The sequence below is a fragment of the Phocoena sinus genome, chromosome 3, assembly GCF_008692025.1.
Source record: "Phocoena sinus isolate mPhoSin1 chromosome 3, mPhoSin1.pri, whole genome shotgun sequence".
Lineage (NCBI taxonomy): Eukaryota > Metazoa > Chordata > Mammalia > Artiodactyla > Phocoenidae > Phocoena > Phocoena sinus.
This window is the reverse complement of record NC_045765.1, coordinates 12,205,564-12,233,550: the sequence shown is the minus strand read 5'-3', so window position 1 is coordinate 12,233,550 and position 27,987 is coordinate 12,205,564. Positions and strand designations below refer to the sequence as shown.

Here is a 27,987-nt window from a genome sequence, read left to right as displayed (position 1 = left end):
GCCCTCAAAGGTACCCTTCTTTTCTCTGTTTAAGCCCTGACCTGGGGAACTGGGACCTGGTTCTGATTGGGCCCACTGTGATGTGATGTGAGTTTCCAAAGGGCAGAGATTCCGACTGGCATGTAGTAGGCATGCAGTCAGAACTTGTTGAGTGAATGAATGAATGAATCAGTGGTTATTTGGGAGGGGGTGCCCAAAGTGGAGACCCAAGGCTAGGGCAACCCTTAGGTCTCCATACCCCCATCTCCCACCACTTCAATGGGCGGGAAGGGGCAGATAACGTGCGAGGAGGGGCTTCCGGGCGGGGTCTTCAGCCCTTCCGGTCCGGCCCCTTTAAGGGGCGGGGACAGCAGGGCGGGCGGTCGGAGCGTCTGCCCGGCGCGAAGATGGCGGTTTCGGCTGCAGGGCCCGGGTCGGTGGAGGCGCCCAGTTCACTGCTGCTCGTGGTGGGCGGCGAGTGTGGGTGCCCCGGGCTGCTAGCCTATGTGCTGGAGGAGCTTGAACGAGGTCGGGCCGGCCCGGGAACGCGGTGTCGGGGAGGCGGGCGCGGCGGCGCATCTCGGCCTAAGGGCCGGGGGATGGGGCCGGGGGCGGCTGGATCCGGGGGCCCCGGTGCCCCTGTCCCCTTACCGTTAGGCACAGGGCGCAGGCAGAGCCCGTGCGTGCCGCAGAGGAAACAGCGTTCGGGTTTGGCTGGGCTGCTCTGCCTCGAGCGGGTGCAGACCGCGGAGGGGATACGGCCCAGGCTTTGGGACCCACGCGATTGGGCAGCCTGGCAACGGGCTCCGCTTCCCGCCCTCCGGGCCTCCTCGAATCCTCTGGGCCTTAGCAGCCTGGAAGTCCTGGAGGGAGGAGCAGGGATGGGGAGGCTGGGCCTGGAGCTCCAGGGCCTACTTTCCGCAGCTCCATGAGGAACTGCTAATTGGGGTGTGGGCGGGTGCTGCCTGCTCAAGGGATTTGGCACCTGGGAATATGAGTCATAGGTGCACCTGCAAGGTTAACCTGCAGCCACTTGGCACGGTGGGACCGGCAGGCGTGGTGCACCCCGAACCGTGATTGGAGGGCATTCATCCATCCCCCGTCTCTCAGATCGGCAGGGCCTGCCGTCCGTGGCCAGTAAAATGGGACAGCAGCAAACATCTTGGTTCACAGGATTAAGGAATGTCACCCCACAGGGCATCAGGGATAGCGTGGGGACCATGGGCAGGCTCAGTCCTGCCCTCACAGGACTAATGGCTCTGGTTGGGGGGCGGGTACCAAAGTGAGTGAGGAGATGGACCAAGTTTTAAGCTCAAATGGTTACAGGAGTGTTCAGAGGATGCAAAGGGCTGAGAGGACCTGAAGGGTGGGGAGAAGGATCTCTGGGCAGTGGGAACAGCTCACGCGAAGGCTCGGAGATGGGAACTGTGCCTGGCAGGGCTGAGGAACAGTGAAACCTGTGGTGGGGGTGGGAGGATGACGGAGGGGACAAGATGACTGTTTAGGAGGCCGGGACTTTCTTTCTGATGTCCTGAGTCTTCTCTGTAAAATGCCTGATTTATACTTTGGGTTCCTTGAGGGTGGATGCAGCGGGCTCCAAAGGCACATTGGATGGTTCTGAATTTCCAGGCCGTCATGTGCAGGGGCAGGTTGTGGGGAGGGGCCTGTGGCGGCCTTCACCAGCCATCCGCTAGTTATTGAAGTATTCTGGGAGCTGGGAAGCCCAGCTGATTCCTACCTCCTTCCCCCGTCTCCCCACACAGCATCCGGTCGTGGGGACATTGACCCTGGCGTCTGCAGCCTCGATGAGCAGCTCAAGGTCTTTGTGTCACGTCACTCGGCCACCTTTTCCAGCATTGTGAAAGGTGAGGCTGGGGACCCTGCATGCCCCAGCTCTCCCCTTCTGCTCATTCAGTGGACAGGTGTTCTTTGAGTGCCAACTATATGCCAGGCATGGGGATCAGGGGATGGCTGTAACCAGCAACAGTAATAACACAACTGAGATCTACTGAGTACAGAGCAGGGGCAGGCCCTGAGCCAGCACTCACTTCCTTTGGTCATCAGCAACCCACAAGGCAAGAACTTGTGTTTTTGTCCCCAGTGAGGTGTGGGGGACAGGGAGACCTCTGAGGAGGGTCTTTTTGGATGAAAAGCAGCTGGGGCTGGTGTGGAGAGTGGAAGGAAGGGCCCAGTCAAAGGGACAGGACATTTGGAAAGTGAGGGGCTGCTGAGCGGGACTGGAGGGTGGAGTGTAGGCCTGGTGTGGCAGGGACTATGTCTGGTTTATGCCTGTGATTCCTTCACAGGGCCAGGTACACAGGAGATGCTCAATAGATGGGGACCTGAGAAAGCAAGATCGAGGAGGGAGTTGGGGTTCCTGGGCCAGCCCCACATGTCCCGTGGCTCCCTGGGGATTCTGGGGTGACCAGGGTGAACAGAGCAGCTGCTGGGCAGGGCCTGGGTGTTGCCTGCAGCTCTCCCTTGCCTCAGCCAGCCTGTTGAGTCACCTCCAGGCCGCTGCAGGAGAGGAAGGAAGTGTCCGTCGCCTCATTGTCCCAGTGGTTCTGGGTGGCTTCCTGACCCTCACCATTTGGGGGAGCTGGAAATGCCATCCGCTTTGTGTGGCCTTGGCAGCCACTTCCCCTCTCTGTGCCTTAATTTCCCCACCTGAATGGGGCAATAGCCGCACATGATAAGAAGCCCGTGATAAACTGATAAAGGGTAACCAGCAGTAGAGGGTCCTTGCCTCTCCAGACCCAGGCTGGGTGCTGCATATTTGAAACACATCTGGTCTCTGGGGGACGGACGAGGGTTTGGATCCCAGAATCAACCCCACTCCCCTCTCCGTGGCCCATGAGGCCTCCCTGCCCTCGGCTCCCTCCTGCTGCCCCTCGCTGCAGCCCCACCTGCCCCTTCCTGATCCTCAGACACAGAGAGCTCAGTCCTGCCGCAGGGCCCTTGCCCATGTTGTGCCCTTTTCCTGGTGTACCCTCCCTCCCTGGGCTCAGGCTCCTTGATTATAAAATGAGGGTGACAGTGGCATCCCCCGCAGGGCTGAGAGCTGTGAATTGGGCCCTGCCAGCAGTGGAGGCCTTGTTTCCAGCGTGAGGCCTGCCAAGGTGGTTTCCTGTTCTTGCCTCATCCTGACCTGCAGCTTTACCACATGCCTGTTAATCCCTGGATGACCCTCTGGCTGGGGGTCCTGGGAAGCGGAGTCCTGGAGGGGCTCATGGCCGCCTGGGGTTACACAGTGAGGCAGGGTTTGACCTTGTCACAGGCTGACCCCCACACATGTGGCTCAGCCCTAAACTCACAGGGCCCGGTTCCCCCACAGGCCAGCGGAGCCTGCACCACCGTGGAGACACCCTGGAGACGCTGGTCCTCCTGAATCCATCAGACAAGTCCCTGTGTGACGAGGTAGGGAAGGGTAGGCTCCTGGGGGGAGCGGGCTGCTGGGACGAGCGCCATCCCCTGGCCTCACCTCACGTGTCCTTGCCTTCATGCTGCCTGAAATCCTCTTCTTGACGCCCAGCAGCAGCGAAGTCTCCCCCGATGACTCCAGCCTCGATTTATTCCCTCCTCAGAGCTGATGGGGGGAGCGGGTGGAATCAGAAAAGGCTGGAGTTTGGGAGGAAGGAATGAGATAGGGAAGGGCTGGAGGTGGGAGGGCAGAACCCAACCGATGTTTGCGTCCCGTGCGTTCCTTTGGGCTGGGCCCCGCTAATTGTCTGAACTGACTTAATACTTCTAGCTTGTGGACATCTGTGCTCTTCTCTCAATTTCCCATGAGAAAGATGAACAAGATAGAGCCCCGGGACACCCCTCTAGATACTCTTGTACGAGTTGATTCCTCTGATCAAAAATGCTCCCTGGGGCTTCCCTGGTGGCGCAGTGGTTGAGAGTCTGCCTGCCGATGCAGGGGATGCGGGTTCGTGGCCCAGTCCAGGAAGATCCCACATGCCGCGGAGCGGCTGGGCCCGTGAGCCATGGCCGCTGAGCCTGCGCGTCTGGAGCCTGTGCTCCGCAATGGGAGAGGCCACAACAGTGAGAGGCCCGCGTACCGCAAAAAAAAAAAAATGCTCCCTGAAGGGGCTCGAGGAGACAGAGCCAGACACAGGCCCCTCTTCCCCATGGCACTGGGGCTGGGCCAGAGGGAGAGGTGGGCTTCAGGGAGCCCAGAAAGGGTGTGCAGGGCTTCCAGGAGGAGGGGGCACCGGAGCTGGGCTTTGTAGAATGAGCAGGAGTTGGGAGCAGGGATAGGGGGTCGAGCCCGACTGGAGGCCTACAGGCTGCAGTCCCGGCTTCTAGTTTAGTACTGGCCAGGCCGTCATGGGCACAGGAGTGGGGTGGTATATATAGATTAGGGGCTGGGGACCACCCCAAAGAGGGGTGCTGACTATCTCACTGCACAGAATAGGGCCTTGAACACTCTCCCTCTCCCTCAGCTCCGGAACCTTCTCCTGGACCCTGCCTCTCACAAGCTGCTGGTGCTGGCTGGGCCCTGCCTGGAGGAGACAGGAGAGCTACTGCTCCAGACAGGAGGCTTCTCACCCCGCCACTTCCTCCAGGTCCTGGGGGACAAAGAGGTAAGCCACCCCCTCACCATCCTGCCTCTGAAGCCTGACTCGTCCCCACTGGGCTGAGTGGCTCCAATGACCTGCTGTCCCCCTGAGCATCGTCCCTTCCTCCTCTGTGGAATAATGGTGGTGGCGTGTCTTCCTCCTGGGCCCAGTCCCATGACCCACTGCAGTGTGTGGGCCTGTAGGTCAGCAGATGTCTCAGAGTCTTCAAGTGGCACTGCAGATTCTAGGTCCCATCTGAATGGGGGTCCCTTCTGAATCCCTTAGTCTGGGTGGGGCAAAATGAGCAAAAAACTGGCAAACCATGTTTGGTTTGATAAGAACCAGTACACAGGGGTGGTGGTGGGGTGAGTGTAGAAGGTCTCTCTGGAGGATGCTGTGCTTTAGGAGTTGAGAACAGCAAGTGCAAAGGCCCTGGGGCAGGGAGAGTGAGAGAGGGTGGGGGAGGGTAGAGGTGGACAGGTGGTGATGGGCCCTTCTGGGATGTGGGGAAGGCTGGGTTTTTGTCCTGAGGGTGACAAGGGCAGGCAAAGGGTCTTAGTTTTCCCAAGGGGCTGGGTGTCGTCTGGCTCCAGGTGACCCCTTAACCATTCCACCCTCTATAGATCCGGGATCTCCTGGCCTCCACACCCCCGCCTGCAGACCCACCCAAGCTCACCATCACCTGCCCGACCTTTGGTGACTGGGCCCAGCTGGCACCCGAAGTGCCCGGCCTCCAGGGCGTGCTCCAGCTGCGGTTGAACCCTCCAGTGCAGCTTCCGGCTTCTGAGGGCCTGCGTGAGTTCCTGGAGTATGTGGCCGAGTCGCTGGAGCCGCCGTCCCCCTTTGAGCTGCTCGAGCCTCCGGCCTCCGTGGGCTTCCTCAGGCTCGCCCGGCCCTGCTGCTACATCTTCCCTGGTGGCCTGGGGGATGCTGCCTTCTTCGCCGTCAATGGCTTCACCGTGCTGGTTAATGGTGGCTCCAACCCCAAGTCAAGCTTCTGGAAGCTGGTGCGGCACCTGGACCGGGTGGACGCCGTGCTGGTGACCCACGCGGGCGCTGACAGCCTCCCCGGCCTCAACAGTCTGCTGCGGCGCAAGCTGGCGGAGCGTGATGAGGCAGCCGCTGGCGGGGGCTCTGGGGATGACCGGCTGCGCAGGCTGATCTCCCCCAACCTGGGCATCGTGTTCCTCAATGCCCGTGCAGCCGCCTCGCGGCTGGTACGCGGGGAGGATGAGGCAGAGCTGGCCCTGAGCCTCCTGGCCCGGCTGGGCATCACCCCCCTGCCTCTGAACCGTGGGCCGCTGCCGGCCGAGCCCACTGTGCTCTTCCAAAAGATGGGCGTGGGCCGGCTGGACATGTACGTGCTGCACCCGCCCTCGGCCACCACTGACCACACGCTGGCCTCTGTGTGTGCCCTGCTGGTGTGGCACCCCGCGGGCCCCTCCGAGAAGGTGGTGCGCGTGCTGTTCCCTGGCTGCACGCCACCCGCCCGCCTCCTGGATGGCCTGGTCCGCCTGCAGCACTTGGGGTTCTTGCGGGAGCCTGTGGTGACCCCTCAGGACCTGGCGGGGCCTCGGCGAGCTGAGAGCAAGGAAAGCGTGGGCTCCCGGGACAGTTTGAGGAGAGAGGGCCGGACGACGGCACCCTCCAGGCCCGCCCAGGAGCGCCCCGGGGTGGCCCAGAAGGAGCCACCGCGGGCTGAGGCCCCTCGCAAGGCTGAGAAAGAAGCCAGGCCCCCCCGGGAGGTGAAGAAGGACCCCAAGCCGAGCGCCCCTCGGACCCAATCCCGGGAGGTACGGCGGGCAGCCTCCGCTGTGGTCAGTGGCAAGAAAGCAGGTGCCCAGGTGGCTCCCAAGCCCCGCAAAGCACCCAACACACCCCGCCCAGGTGTCCCACCAGCAGAGAATGGGCCCCGCAGCCCACCTAGCTTCCGGTGCAGAGAGGCCAGCCCCGCCACGGAGGCCTGCGGCTCCCCAGCCCCCCGGCTGGTGGCCACGCCCAGCCAGGAGAGCAGCCTGGAATTGGGGCTGAGCCCAGCCGGGGAGGAGGGCGGCAGCTTGGAGGAGAAGACCCTGGAGCTGCTGTTGGCCACCAGCACCCCCGAGCCGTGCACACCCTCACCCGCTGGAGCCCACCAGGGCCCAACTGAGAGCAGCGGGCCACTGTCACTGAGCCCGCTGCGGGGTGGGGAGCCGGGGCCGGATGCGTCCCCCACAGTGACCACCCCCTCGCTGCCTGCTGAGGTGGGCTCCCCACACTCCACAGAGGTGGACGAGTCCCTGTCGGTGTCCTTTGAGCAGGTGCTACCGCCACCAGCTGCCGCTGCAAGTGAAGCCGGGTTGAGCCTCCCACTCTGTGGCCCTCGGGTGCTCCGCTCGGCCTCCCCACACGACGTGGACCTGTGCCTGGTATCACCCTGTGAGTTTGAGCACCGCAAGGCTGTGCCCATGGCGCCGGCACCTGTGTCCCCCGGCAGCTCCAATGACAGTAGTGCCCGGTCCCAGGAGCGGGCGGGTGCTCCAGGAGTGGAGGAGACACCACCCACATCCGTCAGCGAGTCCCTGCCTACCCTGTCTGACTCGGACCCCCTGCCTGCCGCCCCTGGCACTGCGGACTCAGATGAGGACACAGAGGGCTTTGGGGCCCCTCGCCACGACCCACTGCCTGACCCACTCAAGATACCCCCGCCACTGCCCACCCCACCTAGTATCTGCATGGTGGACCCTGAGATGCTGCCTCCTGAGCAGGCGCGGCTGAGAGAGGGCCTCGGCCATACCCGGAAGCCCCTTACCCGCCCCAACCGTGGCACCACTGCCCCCAAAGCCACTCCAGTGACTGCTGCCAAGACCAAGGGGCTGGCCAGTGGGGACCGGGCCAGTCGGCCACTCAGCGCCCGGAGCGAGCCTAGTGACAAAGGAGGTCGGACACCCCTGGCCAGAAAGCCCTCAGTCCCCAAGACAACCACTCGAGGTCCATCCGGTAAGTACCTGGGGGCTGAAGTCCTGCAGTGGGTTCCCTGCCCAAGTCCTCCTGTTCCCCGCTTGCTGTGTGGTCTCAGCCATACGCACCGCCCTCTCTGGGCCTCAGTTTCTCCGATAAAATGGAAGCTCTGGCCTGACTCTTTAAGCACTTGCAATTCCAAGGTGCTCAAGCAGTACCGTCAACGGAAATGTAATGTGAGCAACATCCATCGTGGTGAATTTTCCAGTAGCCACTCTACGCAAAAAGAAACAGGTGAAATTAACTTCAATATTATATTTTGTTAAACTCATTTGTGTGGAGGGTCCCAAGATCACCCCCAGGTTGGATGATTGCCTAGGAGGACTCGGTGTGTGGTCATACTCATAAGTTTATTACAACAAAAAGATACAGAGCAGGATCAGCAAAAGCAAAAGACATGGGGGGGAGTCCCAGGGAAAGCAGGCACAAGCTTCTGGAAGCCTCGTCCCAGTGGAGTCACATATCATGTGCTTTGTTCCCTGAGCTCCAAGCTGTGACAACACGTGTGAAGTGCCGTCAATCAGGGAAGCTCCTTAGAGACTCAGGGCCCGGAGTTTCTATTGGGGCTGGTCGTGCAGGCACCCTCTACCTCACACGTACACTGGAAAGGTTTCCAGCATCCAATTCTTGGACACCAGCCCGGTGTCCCGCAGTTGGCCGCAATTCTGACACCGTCTACCCAGAGGCAGAATCACATTCCACAGGTAAAGGGCTCCGTCCCCCGAGCACCCTCCACTTCAGGTGCCAGTCACAAGTCCAGGCTGTTACCCGTGCTTCTGACCAACTGGTTGTAAATCGGAGGTTCCCATGCCCCCCTCCTCTGGTTTGATTAATTTGGCAGAGCTGCTGACAAAACCCGGGAAAACCCGTTTACTCACTAGATGACCAATTTAGTATAAAAGGCTCTTAAAGGATACAAATTAACAACCAGATGAAGAAATACATAGGGTGAGGTCCCAAACAAGGGATCTTATGTCCTCATGAAGTTTGGGACCCTGCATGGTAGCACAAAGCGTTCTGGTTCCCTGGTGTGGAAGCTTTCTGTAAAAGGGCCAAAAAGCGGCCTTTTGAGGCTTTTCTGGAGGCTTCACTACATAGTTATGATTGACTAAATCATTGGCCAATGGCGAGTGACTCAACCTGAGGCCCCTCTCCCCTGCCCAGGAGTCAGGACGCAAGACTGAAAATTCTGACCCGCTAATCACAAGGTTGGTTCTCCTGGCAACAAGCCCCCACCCTGGGGTGGGAATCCAAAGTCACCTTCATTAACATAAACCCGGTTGTGATGGAAAAGGGCTTCTTATTAATAACAAGACACCCATTTCACCCTTTTGGCCCTAAAGTGTTTTCTGGAACTGAGGACTAGAGACCAAATATAACAAAGATGCTCCCATTGCTCACACTGATCAGAAAATTCCAAGGGTTTTGGGAGCTGTGAGCCAGGAACTGTGGATGAAGGACCAAATATATCTGAGAATGACCATATGTATTTCTTATAAATCACAGTACTGCAGTCCACCCCCTGGTGGAACAGATCCCTTACAGCAAAGCAATCATACCTATCACAGCACTTATATTTGGGGTCGCGTTTATTAGAACAGATGTAGCAATAGTACCGACATAAATAGGCCAGACATTTGGAGAAGCTGTGTGGGGTAGGGATGGATGGATTGGTGGATTTTTGGCTGCGTTGGGTCTTCGTTGCTGTGTGGAGGCTTTCTCTAGTTGCGGCGAGCGGGGTGGGGGGTGCTACTCTTCGTTGCGGTGCGTGGGCTTCTCATTGTGGTGGCTTCTCTTGTTGCAGAGCACGGGCTCTAGGCCTGTGGGCTTCAGTAGTTGTGGCACGTGGGCTCAGTAGTTGGGGCTTGCGGGCTGTAGAGTGCAGGCTCAGTAGTTGTGACGCACGGGCTTAGTTGATCCGCGGCATGTGGGATCTTCCCGGACCAGGGTTCGAAACCTGTGTCCCCTGCATTGGCAGGTGGATTCTTAACCACTGCGCCACCAGGGAAGTCCCGGGATCGATTTAGAGAAACGTCATTTGCTACTTGTACCTTACGATCAATTTGTGCAGAACTATTCAGCACAGAAATCAGCTGGTGATTAGCTATCCTGGTCTTCCTCAGGCCAGTCATTTTCCACAGGTATTACCTCCGGAGGAGGCTTTAACTCAGGCTGTCAATACATTTGATCATCAGTATCAGTGTTACCATAAGACTCATTTACATGAGGTAGTTGAATCTTACCAGCGACAGCGCTACACCGTATCGAAATATGGTTACCGTACGATTCATTTTCATTACACAACAAATTGGTAAGAGCTACAGACGTGTTCAGTTTGCCTTCCCAACAGAATCTGCCTTTGCCCGTATACCAGACGGTATTAAGGACAGAGGTCGTGACCACTGGCCACGATTCAGTTAGCTCCGGATTCCAAGGTAACTAGGGACAAGTTCACGAGCTTGTACTGAGTCTGATTTCCATTGTGTGTTGTATCGCAGGGCCCACCTCCCTTCTGTGGGGAGGACACGAGTTGTATTTAGAATATTCCTATCCCAACTAACTGTGCTGCAGGGTATATTTTATTTCTAGCTTTACTGGAGGTGCGAGCAGTCAGGGTGCATCTGTGTAAATTATAAATGTCCCCAGAGAACTTCCATAAGCTTGGAGGGCCGTAACATTCCCATAGGTGTGTGCGCCCCTGAGCCTCGGCAGCTAGGATTGAGGGCCACTGCCCCGTGGCCACTTCAGCCTGCATATGTATTTAAATAGTCAAGAGGCCTTGTTGGGTCCCAGTGCTAGTTCTAGCATATCCAGCATTATTGGCAGTCTGCCTGACCCACTTTGCTAAAACCTCATTCTCTTTCCAGGCTGGCTCCCATCCTTCGCCTTCCACCTGGAAGAGAACTCCCCCTAGTCTGCCTATTCTAATTAATCTTTTTCCTCTGAATGCCACTCCTCATTAAAAGCAAATTTCACTTGTCCTAGGATACCTACTAGCACCTATTTACCCTAAGGCTCTTTCTGGCTTGTGGGCCAGTGTTGTTGAATCCACCAGAGACCTTGTTGCTATTGTATACTAATGGCCTGGGTGCAGATAGGGTGCATGTTTTGCACCCCAAAATTTTGGGCCCCCCTAGACTAGGCTTAGATGCGTGGCAAGCACACCTAGATGTAATTTAATTTAGTTTGAGTATGCCATGAGGCTTCCTGTGGCCTGCCTTGTCTCTGGTAGGGCTGTACCCCAGGGGAACTTGAGCGACCATGTGATGCCCACTGCTTTAATCCCATCAGGGACCCACTGTTCTTCCCTAGTTTGATGAATCGTTTTCCATCCACAAAAACAGATGACATGTGCTCGTGGACAGCACACCCTCCCATGCTCGGCATGCGGCCATTATATTTCGTCCATCATAACCAGGGACCTTTCTAAGCAATTGATTGTCACGATCTGTAATTACACAGTGATCACATAGATCGGTCTGCTGGGAGCTATACACCACACAGTTTGAAGTCCCAGTAGGAAACAGTTCCCAAATGTTATCCTTTGTAGTAGCCCGAAAAATGGGAGTCAGAAGACACAGGCGCATCGCTAGAATTCCATTTAATCTTTTAACAGTTGGTCCTGTTCGTTAATATATCTCACGACCAGAATGTCTTTCCAGAGCCATGCCATTCAGGTGTGCAGGCTGCTGTTCAGTCTTATCAGGTCCCCAAATCAGGGCTGATCTCAGCAAACTAGCTTCAGCCTGCTGGGCATCTGGTATGCTTCTGTTAAGAGATTCTATTATTCTCTTGCTCTGAGGCTCTCTCCAGGTGTTAATAAAATGTTGGATTTCCCTCATTGCATAACCCACTTATTCATCCCTTTACCGTCAGCTGTTATTCTTCCTCTCCATTTGTCATTTATCTTTACCCACACTTTTCCACTCTTGGGAGGGACGTGAGTTTGGCCACCGTGCTGGTCCAGATTGCTGCCAGGAAACTAGGCTGGCAGGTGTCTCCCCTGTCCCGTCCACTGCCGCTCACCTAGAGTAGGGTTACACAGGTACAGAACCAGTGGGCTCTTGCAACTGCTAGGCAGCGTGCCGTCAGCACCAGCTTTGCCAGAGGCGGGTGAAGGCACATTCCGGGCCCATCAGGCCCTTAGGAATTCTGACATAAAGGTTTAAAGGTATAGTTACCAGTTTCTTGCTTAGGAATCATCCCTGCTGCTGGCCCCCCACAGTTGCATCCCTGGTTCTGGGACCACTGCATCGAGTAGGAGAAGAAAAAAAAAAAGTTGCTGTGATGCAGGGAAGAGTTATACAGTCGCATCAGCATCCTCCCCCACCCCGACTTGGCCACACCCCCAGAAAAGCGGAGGAATCTATCCAGTGGGGACCCGCCCTCAGCCCCGCTCATGTTGAGTGTGAGCACATGCTCGTGACGGTGTGTAAGCCAGCCTCTCAAGCCTGTTATCTCCCCTGGTTTTAGACAGCAAATGCTTCAGCCGCCCATTCCAGTTTTCTATTAAACCATTACTCTGAGGATGATAGGCAACACATCTGGTGTGAAATCTCTTGCCACTGTTGGACTGTATGGGCTGTAAAGTGCACCCCTTGGTGCGAAGAAATGTAACTCAGTGGCTCACATTGTTACAGTATTTTCTGTTCCAATCTTACAGTATTTTGAGCATTTTGCATCTACCATCAGGTATGCAAACCCAGTGCAGGGTGTCTCTTCCTGTTAGGGCTCATTTATAGCCCCCAGCCCCAGGGCTACTGGCTTTGGTCCAATGTAATCCACTTGCCGGCTATGTGTGGGGCTCTGCATTGCTGCAGCCCTCTCCCCATGCCGACTCATTCATGGACCGCCCTCCCAAAATGTTCACTTGATGGTTCAGTGACCTTCCGAACCTGGGAGGGGTTCTTCTGGTGGGCATTGTCAGGTCCTACTTTAACACGCCCCTTAAATTCCCAGAGTGATTTCCATAAGGCCGCGCCCCATGCAGGCGTCCCTTTAATAGTCCAGGTTTCCGTTGCCCATCTGCCGGACCACACGGCCACGCCATGGGCTGCGGCCCAGGAGTAAAAACCCAAACATAGGGGCTTTTACCGTTGCTCAATTCTTCCACCACTGCTAGGAAAGCAGCGTGCAGTTCAGCCCACTGAGCCCATTTGTTCTTGCTGCCTCCAGAGTCTCGCCATCCCCTGGTCTTAATGCAGCCGCCTTCCAAGCAGGTTATTATCCATTCATCTTGAAACTGCCGTCCATAAAGCAAGCGCGCTTTGTGGTTCAGTTGAGAGCCGTCCATAGGGCAAGGCCGTGTAATGCGCCAGTCAGTTTCAGCCGCTCCTCAGGTGGCTCCAAAGTCGGTCCTAGAGGAAAAGAGGCTACGTGCACATGACCCAGTGGGTGCCTCCCCGCATTACCCTGGCAGCGTGCTCTCGGATGAACCATTTCTCTTTTTATCATGGAACACTTCTGGGCACTGCGTTCATTGGAGTGTTTCTCCAACATCACCCAAGACATTATGGGCATCTCAGGTTTCATGATTATTTTATGTCCATCAGTAATCGAGGTGATCTCAGTTAATGCCCAGTCACAGGCTGCTAATGGTCTCAAATACTGTGTATGGGCGGCAGCATCTTGGAATTTTCTGGTCCAAAATCCCAGTGGTCACTGCTGGGAGGTGCTCGTGGGCTTTTGCCCGAAGCTCCAGTCTGCAGAGTGTACAGAGTATGGCCGACACTTCCCAAATCATACCTGAGTGGGGGGTCGGCAGGGCCCAACGGCCAAGTTGAGAGGGCTGCCACCGTTTGTGATTCAGACACAAGCTGCTCTCGTTCGGGTCCCTAACTCAGAGCTTTCTTTCGGGTAGTCTTCCAGGTGGAAGCAACATTCCCAGATGAAAATCCAAGTCAGCCAGCCAAACGCTGGGCTTCTTGTTTGGTCCTGGGGAGGACAGTGACAGCGGTTTATTTTTAGTCTCTTGTGGAATATCCCAGGTGGCCCCTGCCCAGGTTCTTCCTAAGAATTTGACTGTTCGGGCAGGCCTGGGAACCAGTGCTGGATTTATTAACCCACCCCAGTTGGTCATGTGCGTCCCTGTTGCACTCACATCAGTCCTAGCCTGCTCTTTGGTTTCCGCTATCACCGTAACGCCGTCAGTATAGTGTATGATTACACTGGCGACCCGCATCAAGTCCACGTCCCTTCTGACCAAATCACAACAGTAAGCCAGTGGGTTCAGATACCTCTGTTGCAGCGCAAGAAAGGTAAATTGGGATCCTTCCCATGTGAAGGCCAACTGCTGCTGGCTCTTTTCTGAGATCAAAACAGGGAAGAAAGCATTTACGAGGTCACTCACTGAGTAGCAGCCTCCTTGCATTTTCTGTGTGTCCGGAACGGCTGAGCCGATAGGTGGTACAACTTGGTTTAAGTCTCGATAGTCTACAGTTAGTCTCCATGAACCATCCGTCTTTTCCCCAGGCCGCACAAAGCTATGGTACAGTGAATTCGTGGGTACCCACACTCCAGCTTCTAGCATATCATGAATTAAAGTGGTCGTCTCTTTTTGTCCACCAGGCGTTCTAGATCACTCTATGTTAGCCACCTGTGTGTGCTCGGGCAGTTCTAGCGGCTCCCATCTGGCGTCCCCAATTAAAAGTGGCCGGAGGGCGGACTTACAGGCCTCTGCTTTACAATATTAAGTAGGGGAGGCAATCCCCAGTCAGCCATAGTCTCCATCCCAGTAATACAGTCAGGTAAAGGAGATGTGACCACCTCACACAAAATCTGTCCACTCACCCCAGTTTTCATCCCAATGTGCACCTTCATCCCATCAACGTTTGCATCTCCAGTTCCTCCAAATCTAACCTTCCAGTCTAACTTTAGCCCCCCCCCCCCCCCCCAAGACTTCACCAACAGGTGTTGGAATCACAGTGCTTTGGGCTCCTGTATCTAGGAATCCTGGGAAGGTCTCCTTCCTCTCCTGGCTGTTTTCTCCACGCCTGTGCAGATGGCCTTGGGTCCCCACCCCCGGGGTGGAGCCAGAAGATCCTGGCCTCTGCTTCAGTCTTTATCTTCATTAATCTTCCTAGTCCTCACCCGCAGGGGATTCCTGGTCAGGTTTCTCATTGTAATCTTTGCCTCCTGGCTTTTGAAATCCCTCCAAACTAGAGTAAATAGTGGACTTGTTTGGGGCCCTTTAACAAAACGTTGGGGGCCGCACTGGTCCACCCAATCTCTGCTAGTGCTGCATCTGTTGCCGAAAACTCAGCTTCTGTGAACCAGTGCTGCGTCGAATCTTGCAGGGAGAGTTTTGGGTGAATTAGAAAAGAATAGCTTTTAAAAAAAAGAACAACCTCATTGCTTTGCCAGGCAGAGTGGGGCACAGTGGGCTCATGCCCCTGAAAAACTGTCCCCCAACCCAGGGGGGATTTGGTGAGTTTTGTAACAGTGGTTCAAGGGTGGGTTGTTGATAAGATTAAGGTGTGTGAGCGGGGGGGGGGGGGGGGGGGGGGGGGGGGGGGGGGGGGGGGGGGGGGGGGGGGGGGGGGGGGGGGGGGGGGGGGGGGGGGGGGGGGGGGGGGGGGGGGGGGGGGGGGGGGGGGGGGGGGGGGGGCGGGGGGGGCGACCCTATACTCCTTTAATCCGGTCTCAGGTAATCTCTTGATGAGCTTCTCTGGTTCCTTTCATCTGGCCTCAGATGCTGTTCTCTGGGATGAATAATGCTGACATCTTCCATTTGTTGGGGGTTTTATTTCTGTAAAGAGCTCAAAGGTATTGTTAATATGTATTCCTTAAGGTGGAACGAGCCCCTGCCCCAAGGCTGCCCTATTGTTTCTTGGCTGCCCCTCCCTTGTCTCTGCATCCCCCTCCCTTCCCTGATTAGCAACTGTTTGAATCTGCCCTTTGGGACTCCGGGAAGGTCACGGAGGCTGGAGTCTGTCCCCTACAAACAAGGAATGGGGTACACAGAAAGGCTTCCATGTCCAGGAGCCCCACAGGGTCCTGCTCAGTCTCACCTGTTTCAACTCTATCAGTGTCTGCTTTATTCTTTCTACGTTTCGACAGCCATCTGAAGATTACCACTCCACTCGGTCAAGTCCCTCGACTCTCCCCTTTGTCTCTCCCCGTTTTCTTAATTACTCTAATGTTCTTGGTGTCATCAGAGAAGCTGAATAGCAGATCTGATAAGGCTTCTAGAACTGTTGTTCAGTTTTGTAGCAGTAAAGTTCCATGGGGTGCCCATGCAACAAGGGTCCCGTTAATCACAGCATTTACCAAAACCTGGGTAACAGGCATATTCAGTGGGTGAATGTCCCAGTTATAAAGCTAATCCCACATGGCTTGCATAGGAAGCATTTCAGCTGCTTCATCTGGGGTGTCCCACTTGGCATTTATGGGGTGAGTTGGGCAGTCCCCCCTTCTCAGGATAAACACACTTTTCAGTGGTGTTTATCCAGTCTGCCAGGCTGGTTATTCCTTCGGGGATAACCTCCTGTGTGTCTGGAACAATCTGTGATTGTTCAGTAGTGAGCTTCGGGTCCTGCATCAACCCAGATGTGCTCTTCTACTCTGCAGCCTTCAAAACCAAAGACACAGCCCCCAAATTGGTTACTCTCACGATCCATTTTGGTAAAGGTTCTTCAGGAAACTGATGATACCAGTCCACAAAGTGAGTCCATTTCTTTACACTCTGTCTCCTGGTTTTAGTTGTTTCTTGGTTTTGCCCTCCCCCTACATTAACTACCTTGGTGACCAGAGACCTTAGAGGTATTTCCTGATGCCCCTGCATAATTTTTCCCTCTCTGGGCGGCTTTGAGGCTAATGACCAAACCTCAGATCTACCCAAATCTGAACTTGGTTCAACATCAAGACCTGAGTGAGCACATTTTTTAACTTTCATTTTGGCTAATAGAGATAACAATAACCAGGAAACTGTATTCAGCATGCTGCTTATTATTTTGCATTTCCTTATATATCCAGTGAGCCAACTCCTTGGGTGTTGGGTCTACTACCATTACTACATTCCGTTGGTAACTTCTACCTTTAGTAACTGATTGCAGAGAGCTGCAGTTTCATACTGTGGGTGACTAGGTAGCTATCTGGGGATCAGCGTTTGCTCATTCCCCACCCTTTTATCCTTTCTCTTTAAAAAAACACGTTTCGGGGCTTCCCTGGTGGCGCAGTGGTTGAGAGTCTGCCTGCCGATGCAGGCGACACGGGTTCGTGCCCCGGTCCGGGAAGATCCCACATGCTGAGGAGCAGCTGGGCCTGTGAGCCATGGCCGCTGAGCCTGCGCGTCCGGAGCCTGTGCTCCGCAACGGGAGAGGCCACAACAGTGAGAGGCCCGCGTACCACACACACACACACACACACACACACACAAAAAAACAAAAAACAAACCACATGTTTCTGTAAGCCAGGGTCATTCTAGCAAATCCCACTCCTGACACCAACCAAAAAGGGTTCCTGGACCCAGTTCCACTGTGTGTGTGTCTGTGTGTAGGTTTCCCCACACCAACAAGCAATTCTTGGATGCCAGCAGGGCGTCGAGGAATTCAAATCAATTCTGACACTCTCTACCCAGAGATAGAATCACATACCACAGGTAAAGGGCTCAGTCCCACAAGACCACCCTCCACGTCAGATGCCAGTCACAAGCCCAGGTTTCTACCTGTGCTTCTGACCAACTGGCCGCAAACCGGGGGTTCTGGTGACCTCCTGCAACTCAGGATGCCAATCGCAAGTCTAGTTTGTTACCTGTGCTTCTCACTGACTAGCTATAAATCAGAGGTTCCCATGACCCCCTCCTTGGGTTTGGTTAATTTGCTAGTGCAGCTTACAGAACTCAGGAAGAACCCATTTACTCCCTAGATTACTCATTTATTACATATAAAACACTGTTAAAGGATACAAATCAACAATCAGTTGAAGAGATACATAGGATGAGGTCCCAAACGAGGGATCTGACTGATGTCCTCAGGGAGCTTGGGGCCCCACACAGTGGCACGTAGAAGCACTCTGGTTCCCTGACGTGGAAGCTCTCTGAAAAAGGGCCAAAAGCTGTCCTTTGGGGCTTTTATGGAGGCTTCATTACATAGTTGTAATTGACTAAATTATTGGCCAATGGCCATTGATTCAACCTCAAGCCCTCTCCCCTCCCCCAAAATCAAAGGGCAAGACTGAAAGTTTCAACCTCTTAATCATATGATTGGTTCTCCTGACAACCAGCCCCCACCCTGGGGTGGGATCCAAAGTCTCCTTCAGTAGCAGAAACCTTGTGTTGGAAAGGGCTTGTTTTGAGTAACAGACACTCATTTCACTTTTATGGCCCTGAAGTGGTTTCAGGAACTGAGGACAAGAAACCAAGTATTGTAACAAAAGATGCTCCCATTGCTCTTACTGATCAGAAAATGCTAAGGGTTTTAGGAGGTGTGAGGCGGGAACTGTGGATAAAGACCAAATACATCTGAGAATGATCAGATTTTATATATATATTTGGAAGGGTTCCCACCATTTCCCAAATGATAAGAAGAGTGGCTCACCATGCCTACACTGCTTGTACAGCAATGTAGTTTATGCTGTACACTTGCTCACCCCTTCCTGGGGAGTCTGGAATTTCGGAAATGGTGGGAACCCTTCTGAAATCCAAGTTCCCAGAAGGCAGCCAAGGGCCAACCTGTCAGCTTTCTAAGGGTAGCAGTCTTGGGCTTGCTGTGCTTTTTTTTTTTTTTTTTTTCAATTTTTAAAAATTGTGCTAAAATTAATGTAACATAAAATTGACTACCTTGGGCTCCCCTGGTGGCGCAGTGATTGAGAGTCCGCCTGCTGATGCAGGGGACACAGATTCGTGCCCCAGTCCGGGAAGATCCCACACGCCGCAGAGCGGCTGGGCCCGTGAGCCATGGCCGCTGAGCCTGCGCTCCGCAACAGGAGAGGCCGCAACAATGAGAGGCCCGCGTACCGCAAAAAAAAAAAAAAAAAAAAAAAAAAATTGACTACCTTAAGCCATTTTTAAGTGCACAGTTCAATAGCATTAAGTACATTCATGTTGTCGTACAACTATCACCACCATCCATCTCCAGAACTTCTTTCATCTTGTGGAACTGAAACTCTGTCCCCTTTAAACACTAACTCCCCATTCCTCCCTGTCCCCAGCCCGTGGCAACTACCATTCTACTTTGTGTCTCTGAATTTACTACTCTAGGGACATCATATAAGGGGAATCATATAGTATTTGGGGTTTTTTGTAACTGACTTCTTCAACTTGGCTGTTGTCCTCATGCTTTATTCATTTTGTAGCATGTGTCAGAACTTCCTTTTTTAAGACTGAATAGTATTCCATCATATGGATGGACCACATATTGTTTATCCATTCATCCATTGTTAGATACTTGAGTTGTTTCCACCTTTTGGCTATTGTGAATAATGCTGCTATGAACCTGGATGTACAAATACCTTTTTGAGACCCTTGCTTTCAAATTTGGTGTATATACTCAGAAGTGGGATTGCTGGATCTTATGGTGATTCTATTTTTAATTTCTTGAGGAACTGCCGTACTGTTTTCCACAGTGGCTGTACCATTTTACGTTCCACCAACAGTGCACAAGGGTTCCACTTTCTCCACATCCTTGCCATCACTTGTTATTTTATGGCTTTTTTTTTTTTTTTGCGGTACACGGGCCTCTCACTGTTGTGGCCCCTCTGGTTGCGGAGCACAGGCTCCGGACGCGCAGGCTCAGCGGCCATGGCTTATGGGCCCAGCCGCTCCACGGCATGTGGGATTTTCCCGGACCGGGGCACGAACCCGTGTCCCCTGTATCGGCAGGCGGACTCTCAACCACCGCGCCACCAGGGAAGCCCTATTTTATGGCCTTTTGATAGTAGCCATCCTAATGGGTGTGAGGTGGTATCTCACTGTGGTTTTGATTTGCATTTCACTAATGATTAGTGATGTTGAGCACCTTTTCATGTGCTTGTTGGACATTTGTATATCTTTTTTTTTTTTTTTTTGCGGTACACGGGCCTCTCACTGTTGTGGCCTCTCCCATTGCAGAGCTCAGGCTCCGGACGCGCAGGCTCAGCGGCCATGGCTCACGGGCCTAGCCGCTCCGCAGCATGTGGGATCTTCCCAGACCGGGGCACGAACCCGTGTCCTCTGCATCGGCAGGCGGACTCTCAACCACTGTGCCACCAGGGAAGCCCTGTATATCTTTTTAGAAATGTCCTTTGCCCATTTTTGAGTCAGGTGGTTTGTCTTTTTGTGGTTAGGTTGTGATAGTTCTCTATATATTCTGGATATTAATCCCTTATCAGATAATGATTTGTAAATATTTTCTCCCATTCTGTGACTTGCCTTGTTACTCTGTTGATAGTGTCCTTTGATGCACAAAAGTTTTTGATTTTCATAAAGTTGAGTGTGTCTCCTTTTTCTTTTGTTGCCTGTGCTTTTGGTGTCATTGCCAAATCCAGTGTCATGAAGCTTTTGCCTTATGTTTTCTTTTAAGAATTTTATAGTTTTAACTGTCATATTTTGCTTTTTGAGTTAATTGTTGGATATGGTGCTAAATAAGCATTGAACTTCATTCTTTTGCATGTTGATATCCAGTTTCCCAGGGCCATTTGCTGAAAAGACTGCCCTTTCCCCATTGAATGTTCTTGGCACCCTTGTCACAAATCATTTGACCATATGTGTGACAGTTTATTTCTGGGCTCTCTATTTTATTCCATTGATCTGTATGTCTATCTTGATACTAGTACCACATTGCCTTGATTACTATAGCGTTGTAGTAATTTTAGGAATCAGGAAATGTAAGTCCTCCTACTTTGTTCTTCTTTTTCAAGGTTTCCTTGGCTCCTTGGGATTCCAGTGAGCTTCCATATGAATTTCAGAATGTATTTTTTCTATGTCTGCAAAAAAAAAAAAAAAATCACTGGGATTTTGATAGGAATTGCATCGAATCTGTAGATCACTTTGGGTAGTGGTGACATAATATTTAAGTCTTCCAATCCATGAACATGGGATATCTTTCCATTAATTTATGTTCTCTTTAGTTTCTTTCAGTAGTGTTTTGTAGTTTTCGTGTACAAATATTTTACCTCCTTTTTAAGTTGATTCCTAAGTATCTCATTCTTTTTATGCTATTGTAAATGGAATTGTTTTCTTAATTTCCTTGTTGAATTGTTCACTGTTAGCATATAGAAATGCAATTGTTTTTTTTGTGTGTTAATATTGTATCCAGCTATTTTCTGAATTCATCTGTTAGTTCTAACAGGTTTCTTTTTTGTGTGTGGAATCTTTAGGATTTTCTACACATAACATTATATCATCTGTGAACAGAGATAACTTTCCTTTTTCCTTTCTAATGATTCTTCTTTAAATGTTTAGTAGAAACCCAGTGAAGCCCCAGAGGTTTTGATTACTGATCCAATCTCCTTACTATTTATAAGTCTATGCAGATTTTCTATTTCTTTGTGAGTCAGTCTTGGTAGGTTTTGTGTTTCTAGGAATTTGTACATCTCTTCTAAGTGATCCAGTTTGTTGGTGCATAATTGTTCATAGTACTCTCATAATGCTTTTTATTTCTGTAGATTGGTAGTAACATCTCCACTTTCTGATCTTACTAATTTGAGGCTTCTCTTTTTCATTTTGTTTTGTTTGTTTGTTTAAAATGGAAAGTTTATTTGCTCAGTACACCAAATAGAATGCAAGCACTGTCATGACAAATATACAGAAATATGCAGATCAACATAAAATAGTAATTTAGTTTAAATGAAGGGAAATCTCTTTAAATGTTATGACAACGTATGCCCAAGAATTTTTCAGTTAATTATACATTTCAATAAAATAAACGGTAATGAATTAAGTGGAAGTCAGCTTTATGAATTTTTCTTAAAAATAAAAATCCAACCCTATTAATCCATGCCAGTTAAACACTCTAACTAAAATCTCCAAGTAAGTGCAAAAGGAGATGGAGTTAGTTACCTTTTTTGCTTGAACAGCCCCAAGGAAAGCGGTTACTACAAATACAGCAGGCAAACTGTTAAGACTGGCCGATCTAGAACATAGTGTTGAACTAATTTCACTCTCAAGTTGTGCTAAATGCTCATCATTAGTATGGCACAGTTTGGTCCATGATATGGTTTAATGCCAAGACAGATCTCATTTTGTTACAGAAGCACATAGATTACTGTTGCTTTTTTTGTTTTGTTTTTAAATGTATATATTATATATATATATATATATATATATATATTTAAAAGCCAGGTGTACTTCTACATACAAAGGCAGGTTTTCCCAGGAGGAATTTACAGAAAGTAGTCTGGGGTGCACTGGGTCACATGAGGCTCTCCACGATGAGGTGCTGGGTCAAACTGAAGGAAGGAATACTTCAAAGTGTCATCTAATTCCATGATAGCAGCCTGGTGCCCACAACGATAACTTAATTATCGTTGGGTGCACTGAAAATGGTAACCACGTTCCGATCGTGACACCAATTGTATCCCTCCATTACAAGTTGGTGAGCATGAGAAGCCAGTGTGAGACCACTGGCATGGTTAAATGTTTCAGAAATATCTTGTCCAGATGTGTAGCCAGCCCCGAGTGGTGAAATACCCCACCCACCACGGTCACCTGGATCTGACCATAACGGATCACATGTTGGGCCCTCATGTGGAACTTCTTGTAAACGATCCAAGGCTCTTCTATGATCCAGTGTATCTATGGATGGGGAAAGGCCACCATGGAGGCAGAATATCTGTACATCTGCTAAAGCTGTAAGTGGCAGATAATCAAACAGATCTGTAAAGTATTTCCAAACATTGGCATTTCCATACTTTCACAGACATTCATCATCAAAGCCATATACTTGGGTAGTTTGTCGGCTTTCGTGGTTTCCTCTCGATATTGTAATATGTTCTGGATAACGCACCTTTAATGCCACAAGAAGAGTCAGAGTCTCCACAGAATAATAACCTCTGTCTACATAGTCACCATGAATAGTTTGTATCTGGTGATTTCCCACCGATTCTATAGAGTTCCATAAGATCATGGAATTGACCATGCACATCTCCACAGACGGTAACAGGACAACGGACCTCTTGCGCATTTGATTCTTTTGTTAAAATTTCCTTAGCCTGGTTCTCGTTAAGTTGTTTACACTCGTTCAGCTGCTCGACCCACTGGTCCAGCTCCTTGTTGAATGCTTTGTCGTCCATGGTGGCCCGAGCCCCTCCCCCGCTGCCTCCGGGCCCCCCCTCCCCGCCCGCCGCGCGCCCCAGCGCCCTCGCCCGCAGCCAGCTCCCTCGCCCGCAGCCAGCTCCCAGCGGGAGTGGAAGGAGCTGGGGAGCGCGACCCCGCGCCGCGCCCAAGCCCCACGGGCGGTTCCGGGCACACGGCCTCCAGGAGACCCTCTGCACTGGCCCATTGGGCCGCGCGCCCCTGGAGTAGGTGAAGGGCGCGGGGAGGTGCGGGGCTTCCGCACAACTCCCGCCGGACGATGGGCACCTGCCGCCGCCTCCCGCCCGCCGGCCACTCCCGGTTCCCTTGACCCTTCTCTCTCGCTCTTTTTCTTTCTTAGTCAATCTAACTAAAGATTGGCCAATTTTGTTAATCTTTTCAAAGAACCAACTTTTGGGTTTGCTGATCTTCTGTGTCGTTTTTCTACTCTCTATTCTTAAAATCTTTGCTCTAATCTTTATTATTTCCTTCCTTCTGCTAGCTTTGGATTTACTTTTCTTCTTTTTTCAGTTCCTTAAGTTGTAAAGTTAGGCTGTTGATCTGAGATATTAATAAAAGTGTTTATAGCTATAAACATCCGCTTTATCACTTCTTTCCCACAAAAAGATTCTCTTTATCTTTGAACAATTTGCTTATCATGTGTCTCAGTCTGGTTCTCTTTGAATTTATCCTATTTGGGGCTCATGGAGTTTCTTAGATGTTTATGTTCATGTCTTTCATTAAATATAAGAAGATTTTGGCCATTATTTCTTGAAATAATCTTTCTGCCCCTTTCTCTCTCTTTTTTCTTCTGAGACTCCCATCATGTGTATGTTGGTCCTCTTGATAGTATCCCATAGGTCCCCTAGGCTCTGTTCACTTTCTTCAATTATTTCTCTTTCTGTTCCTCAGACTCAATAATTTCCATTGCCCTGTCATCAAGACCACTGATTCTTCTGCTTGTTCAAACCTTGAGTGGAATCTTTCTAGTGAATTTTTCATTTCAGTTATTATACTTTCCAGCTCCAGAATTTCTTTTCGTTTACTCTTATGTTTTCTATCTCCTTATTGATATTTGTATTTTTTCCATACATTGTTTTCTTGGCTTTTCCCACATCTTCCTTTAGTTCTTTGAGTATCTTTAGGACTGTTTTTTAAGTCTTCGGTGAGTCCACCATTTGGTCTCCCTTAAGGACAGTTTCTGTTAAATTTTTTTCCTTTCACTGGGCCATACTTTCCTGTTTATGTACCTTGTGATTTTTTTTTAATTGAAAACTGTACATTTGAATCTAATAATGTGATAACTTGAGATCCAAAATTTCCCCTTGCCCAGGGTTTGCTGTGGCTCTTTCCTTTGATTATTGTGAGCTGTCTCTATGCTGGGGATCAGTCTGTGGTGTAAACTTAGGGTGTTCTCATGTCTTTTCTGATCCTGTACCTTTTGCTGGGCATCTGTGGTTGCTTTCTAAATTCCCCTGTATAGTAGTTGCTTTTGAGTGTCCTAGTGCTTAAATGTTTGGCTCCCGAAAGGGGAAAAAGAAAAAAAATGAAGGGGGAAGAAGGGAAGAAAAAATTTCCAGTCCTTTAAGTCCCATGTAAGTTGCTTCAGACTTATGCTGAGGGGCTGCCAGCGCAGCTATCTAGACAGGGAGCAGATTCTTGGAGCTTCCTACTGTGCCATCGTCCCAGAATCCTGCTGTGTTCATTCTTTCCCGCATACTACTATATCAAAATGACATTTCAGCATGTAATCAATATAAAATATTACTAGATAGTTCCCTTTTCTCTTTCCACACTACATCCTGGGAGCCTGGTGCGTGTTTTGCACTCCCAGCATTCTTGGCTCACACCACGTTCCAGTGCTTGGTGGCCACTGCATCAGTCAGAGCAGGTCTAGAATTACCAAGAGAGGGCTGGTGAGAAAGCAGCGACAACGATGACAGTCATAAATAACTCCAGGTCATGTTCACTGAGTGCTTGCTCTGGACTGAGCCCTATTCTAGTTGCCTGGGGTGGTCCTGCCCTCCGGGAGCCGACAGGCATCTCCAGCTTCTCTCCCCATGTGGCTTGTCCTCAGCTCCTGGCCACCCTGGTCTCTTGATTGTCTTCTAGCCTCAGCGCCCCCCTGAGCCCCCACTTCTTGTCTTTCCTGGGCAGATTCCAAGAGAGGCATCTGATGGGCCCTTGTGACCTTTGGCAGGTCAGGGGCTCCCAGCACAGTGGCAGGGAGAGAGAGAGGGTGGCCCCTAGGGCCCATGGGCAAGGCTGGCACCCGGAGGCTGGGGATCATCTGAGACCTTCTCTTCCTGGGCATTTGACCTCTTTCCAAAGGCCACAGTCTTGGCCACTCAGGGTCTCCTGCTCCCACTGCTTCTGATAAACCAACCATCGACATTAGTGTCAGCAAAGCCTGTCTTAAAGGGCCAGAGGGTAAACATTTTCAGCTTTGTAGGACAGATGGTCTCTCTCTCAGCTACTCAGCTAGCTACTCACTCAGCTAGGTGTCGTAGCACAAAAACAGCTCAGTAAGTACTCAGTGGGTGTTCTAGTAAAACTGTATTTCCAGAAGCAGGCAGTTGCCATATTTGGCCCACAGGCCATAGCTTGCCAGTCCCTGCTCTACCCCTGTCCTCCCGCCCCATGGCTTCCGTCCACATTCCCTTTGCCTTCGCTTTGCTGTGCTGCCTCTGCTGCTCCTGTCCCCCTCTTGCCTTCCACAGCCACGGTGGCTTTCCCTTCCTGGGGCACCACTCAGGGTCCTCGACACCACTGTCCCCAGTTATGAGTGAGGGGCGCTACTTGCCCAAAGCTGGGGATTTCATTCATTCTGCAAATGCCCCAGCAGCCTTCTGGGCCCACACCCTGCACTGGGCAACGTTTATGATCTTAAGACACCAAACACCTGGCAGGCTTCCTGTGGCCAAGACCTGGCTACGTCCTCAATCAGTTGATGAGTTCACTGGCCCAGGAATGGTGGCCTTGTCCCCCTTGCACAGGCTTTGGGTTCAGGGCATGGACAAGGCCCTGAGAGCAGCTGCCCCAGCTCCATCCAGGCTGCCCAGCCTGCATCACCCTCTCTCAGCTCTCCTTCCTACACCCACTCTGGCTCCCTGTCAACCTTGAGGGCAGGGATTTTTGTTTGTTTTGGTCACTGCCATGTCCCCAGGGGGCGGTGCCCAGGAGAGTTTGATAAATGCCCGATTGGCTCCCCTTGAGTAACTAAACAGGTGGATGCTGCTGAGAATTCCAGGTACTGCTGCTTTAGGAACTCAAGCTCTAAAACCCCCTCTTCCAGGGAGCCCTCCCTGGCTGCCCCCTCCCTCAGGCCCTGGGGATGTCTGTGTCCAGGGACTGGCCAGGGAGTGTCCAGGCACTGAGGGGTTGGCTGGGGTGTTTGCAGGACAAGCCAGGGAGAGCTTGTCAACCATAAAACGGAGATCAGGCTTCCTGCCAGGGAGGGAGCCACTCAGAGAGGTGCAGGTGGAGCTGGGAGCCTTGTCCTGGGCCCTGGGTCTCAGCCCCTCCCTGTCCCCAGAGCTCACGACTGACCCCATCCCTACCCACAGGGTCAGCTGGCAGTCGGCCAGGAGGGTCACTGGCCCCGCCGAGCTCCCCCGTCTACCTCGACCTGGCCTACTTGCCCAGCGGGGGCAGTGCCCGCCTGGTGGACAAGGAGTTCTTCCGGAGGGTGCGTGCGCTCTGCTACGTCATCAGTGGCCAGGACCAGCACAAGGAAGAGGGCATGCGGGCTGTCTTGGATGCGCTTCTGGCTGGCAAGCAGCTGTGGGACCGTGACCTCCAGGTGCGTGACGACCCGGGTGTGAGACAGTCTCGATGACAGCAAATGTCACTGGGACATTGCCCAAGCTCTTGCCACTGAGCAGGGTCAGCGCTTCCCGGTGTCTTCCTGCTGAGCCCACCCTGTCCTGTGAGGTTGGTGTGACCTTCACCCGCATCCAAGGAGGGAGTGGGGCTCAGAGAGACTAAGCCATGTCCCCAAGGCCATGCGGCAATGAGGTCAAATGCAGGAGTGCCACCCAGCTCTCGGGACTCTGTTCCTGTTACATCCACTTCCGTCTGCAGCAAACCTGGGTGAGGTCGCAGGGTGGGGCTGGTTTGATCACCTCGCCTGACCCCTGGCAATGAACCTCCGTAATGTTATGAGAATCAGCCAGGAGGAATAGGTGAGATGTGTGGTGTCTACACAGCTAAGAACGTTGAGAATTGACCCTGAGGGCTGGGGTTGTCCCCATGGGAAGCCTTGAAATAGAGCCTTGAAGGGTGAGGCGAATTTGGATAGAAGGAGCCTCCAGGTACCTGGCCGCCCACTCAGCCTGTGAGTGAGCTGACACCCAGCCTTGCACGCAGCTTACGGAGCAGCTCCGAGGTAGGAGCAGCTGCGAGGGAGCGTCCCGGGCAGACGGCACAGCGTGGGCGAAGGCCAGTGGCGGGAGCAAGCTTAGTGTATTCAGGGAGCTGGAGGGAGACCTGGGCAAGAGAACAGGGGGAGATGGCAGTGGTGGGGGTGGGCGGGAAGCATGGAGAAGAATTCGCAGAAGAGTGGTCCGGTCTCCTGGGTTGTGAAAGGGTCCTTTGGGTGCCGTGAGAAGGAGAAGGGACTTCGGGGACAGGCCGGCCGCCGGCTGCAGACATCCAGGCGAGAGGTAATGGAGGCGGAGACAAACACGGTCAGAGAAGAGGGGCCTCAGATGCCTCGGGGCTGGGCCGGGAGGGCAGAGGGCGCTCCCCCTCACCGTTGGTCCATCTGTCCCACCCACAGGTGACCCTGATCCCCACCTTCGATTCGGTGGCGATGCACGAGTGGTATGAGGAGACGCACGCCCGGCACCAGGCGCTGGGCATCACGGTGCTGGGCAGCAACAGCACTGTGTCCATGCAGGACGAGGCCTTCCCCGCCTGCAAGGTGGAGTTCTAGCCCCACCCCCAGCACCACCCCCCGCCCCAAGTCCGCCGCCGTCCTGAGGTGCACCTGTGTCAGAAATAAAACAGGTACTCTGCGCGGCTGTGGCCTCAGTTCCTTCTGCCGGCAGGAGACTTGGCAGGACTCCGCGCGGTCATTGCTGCCATGTGGGTCCCCAGTTCTGGGGGGAGACAGCTTCTGTGGAGTTCCCAGTAGCCTCCAGGTCAGGCATGCTCTGGCTTCCATGTCACAGATGGGAAAACCCAGGCCCAAGGGCGACAGTGCCTCTCAGGTGATGACCCCTGGCCAGTGGAGAT

The 27,987-nt window shown here is 52.6% G+C and overlaps 1 protein-coding gene and 1 pseudogene across 1 annotated transcript; one reads left to right on the top strand and one right to left on the bottom strand.

The window, feature by feature from the left end:
* The first annotated feature begins 370 nt into the window (after positions 1-370).
* Positions 371-27,768, top strand: MAP1S (microtubule associated protein 1S). The gene is made up of 7 exons (XM_032628122.1): positions 371-508; positions 1,743-1,844; positions 3,314-3,396; positions 4,425-4,565; positions 5,165-7,520; positions 26,316-26,551; positions 27,530-27,768. Exons 1-7 carry the CDS (start codon positions 484-486, stop codon positions 27,683-27,685), a joined length of 3,099 nt encoding a protein of 1,032 aa, XP_032484013.1. The 5' UTR covers positions 371-483; the 3' UTR covers positions 27,686-27,768.
* Positions 21,829-22,748, bottom strand: LOC116751790 (annotated as a pseudogene).
* Positions 27,769-27,987: the final 219 nt, after the last annotated feature.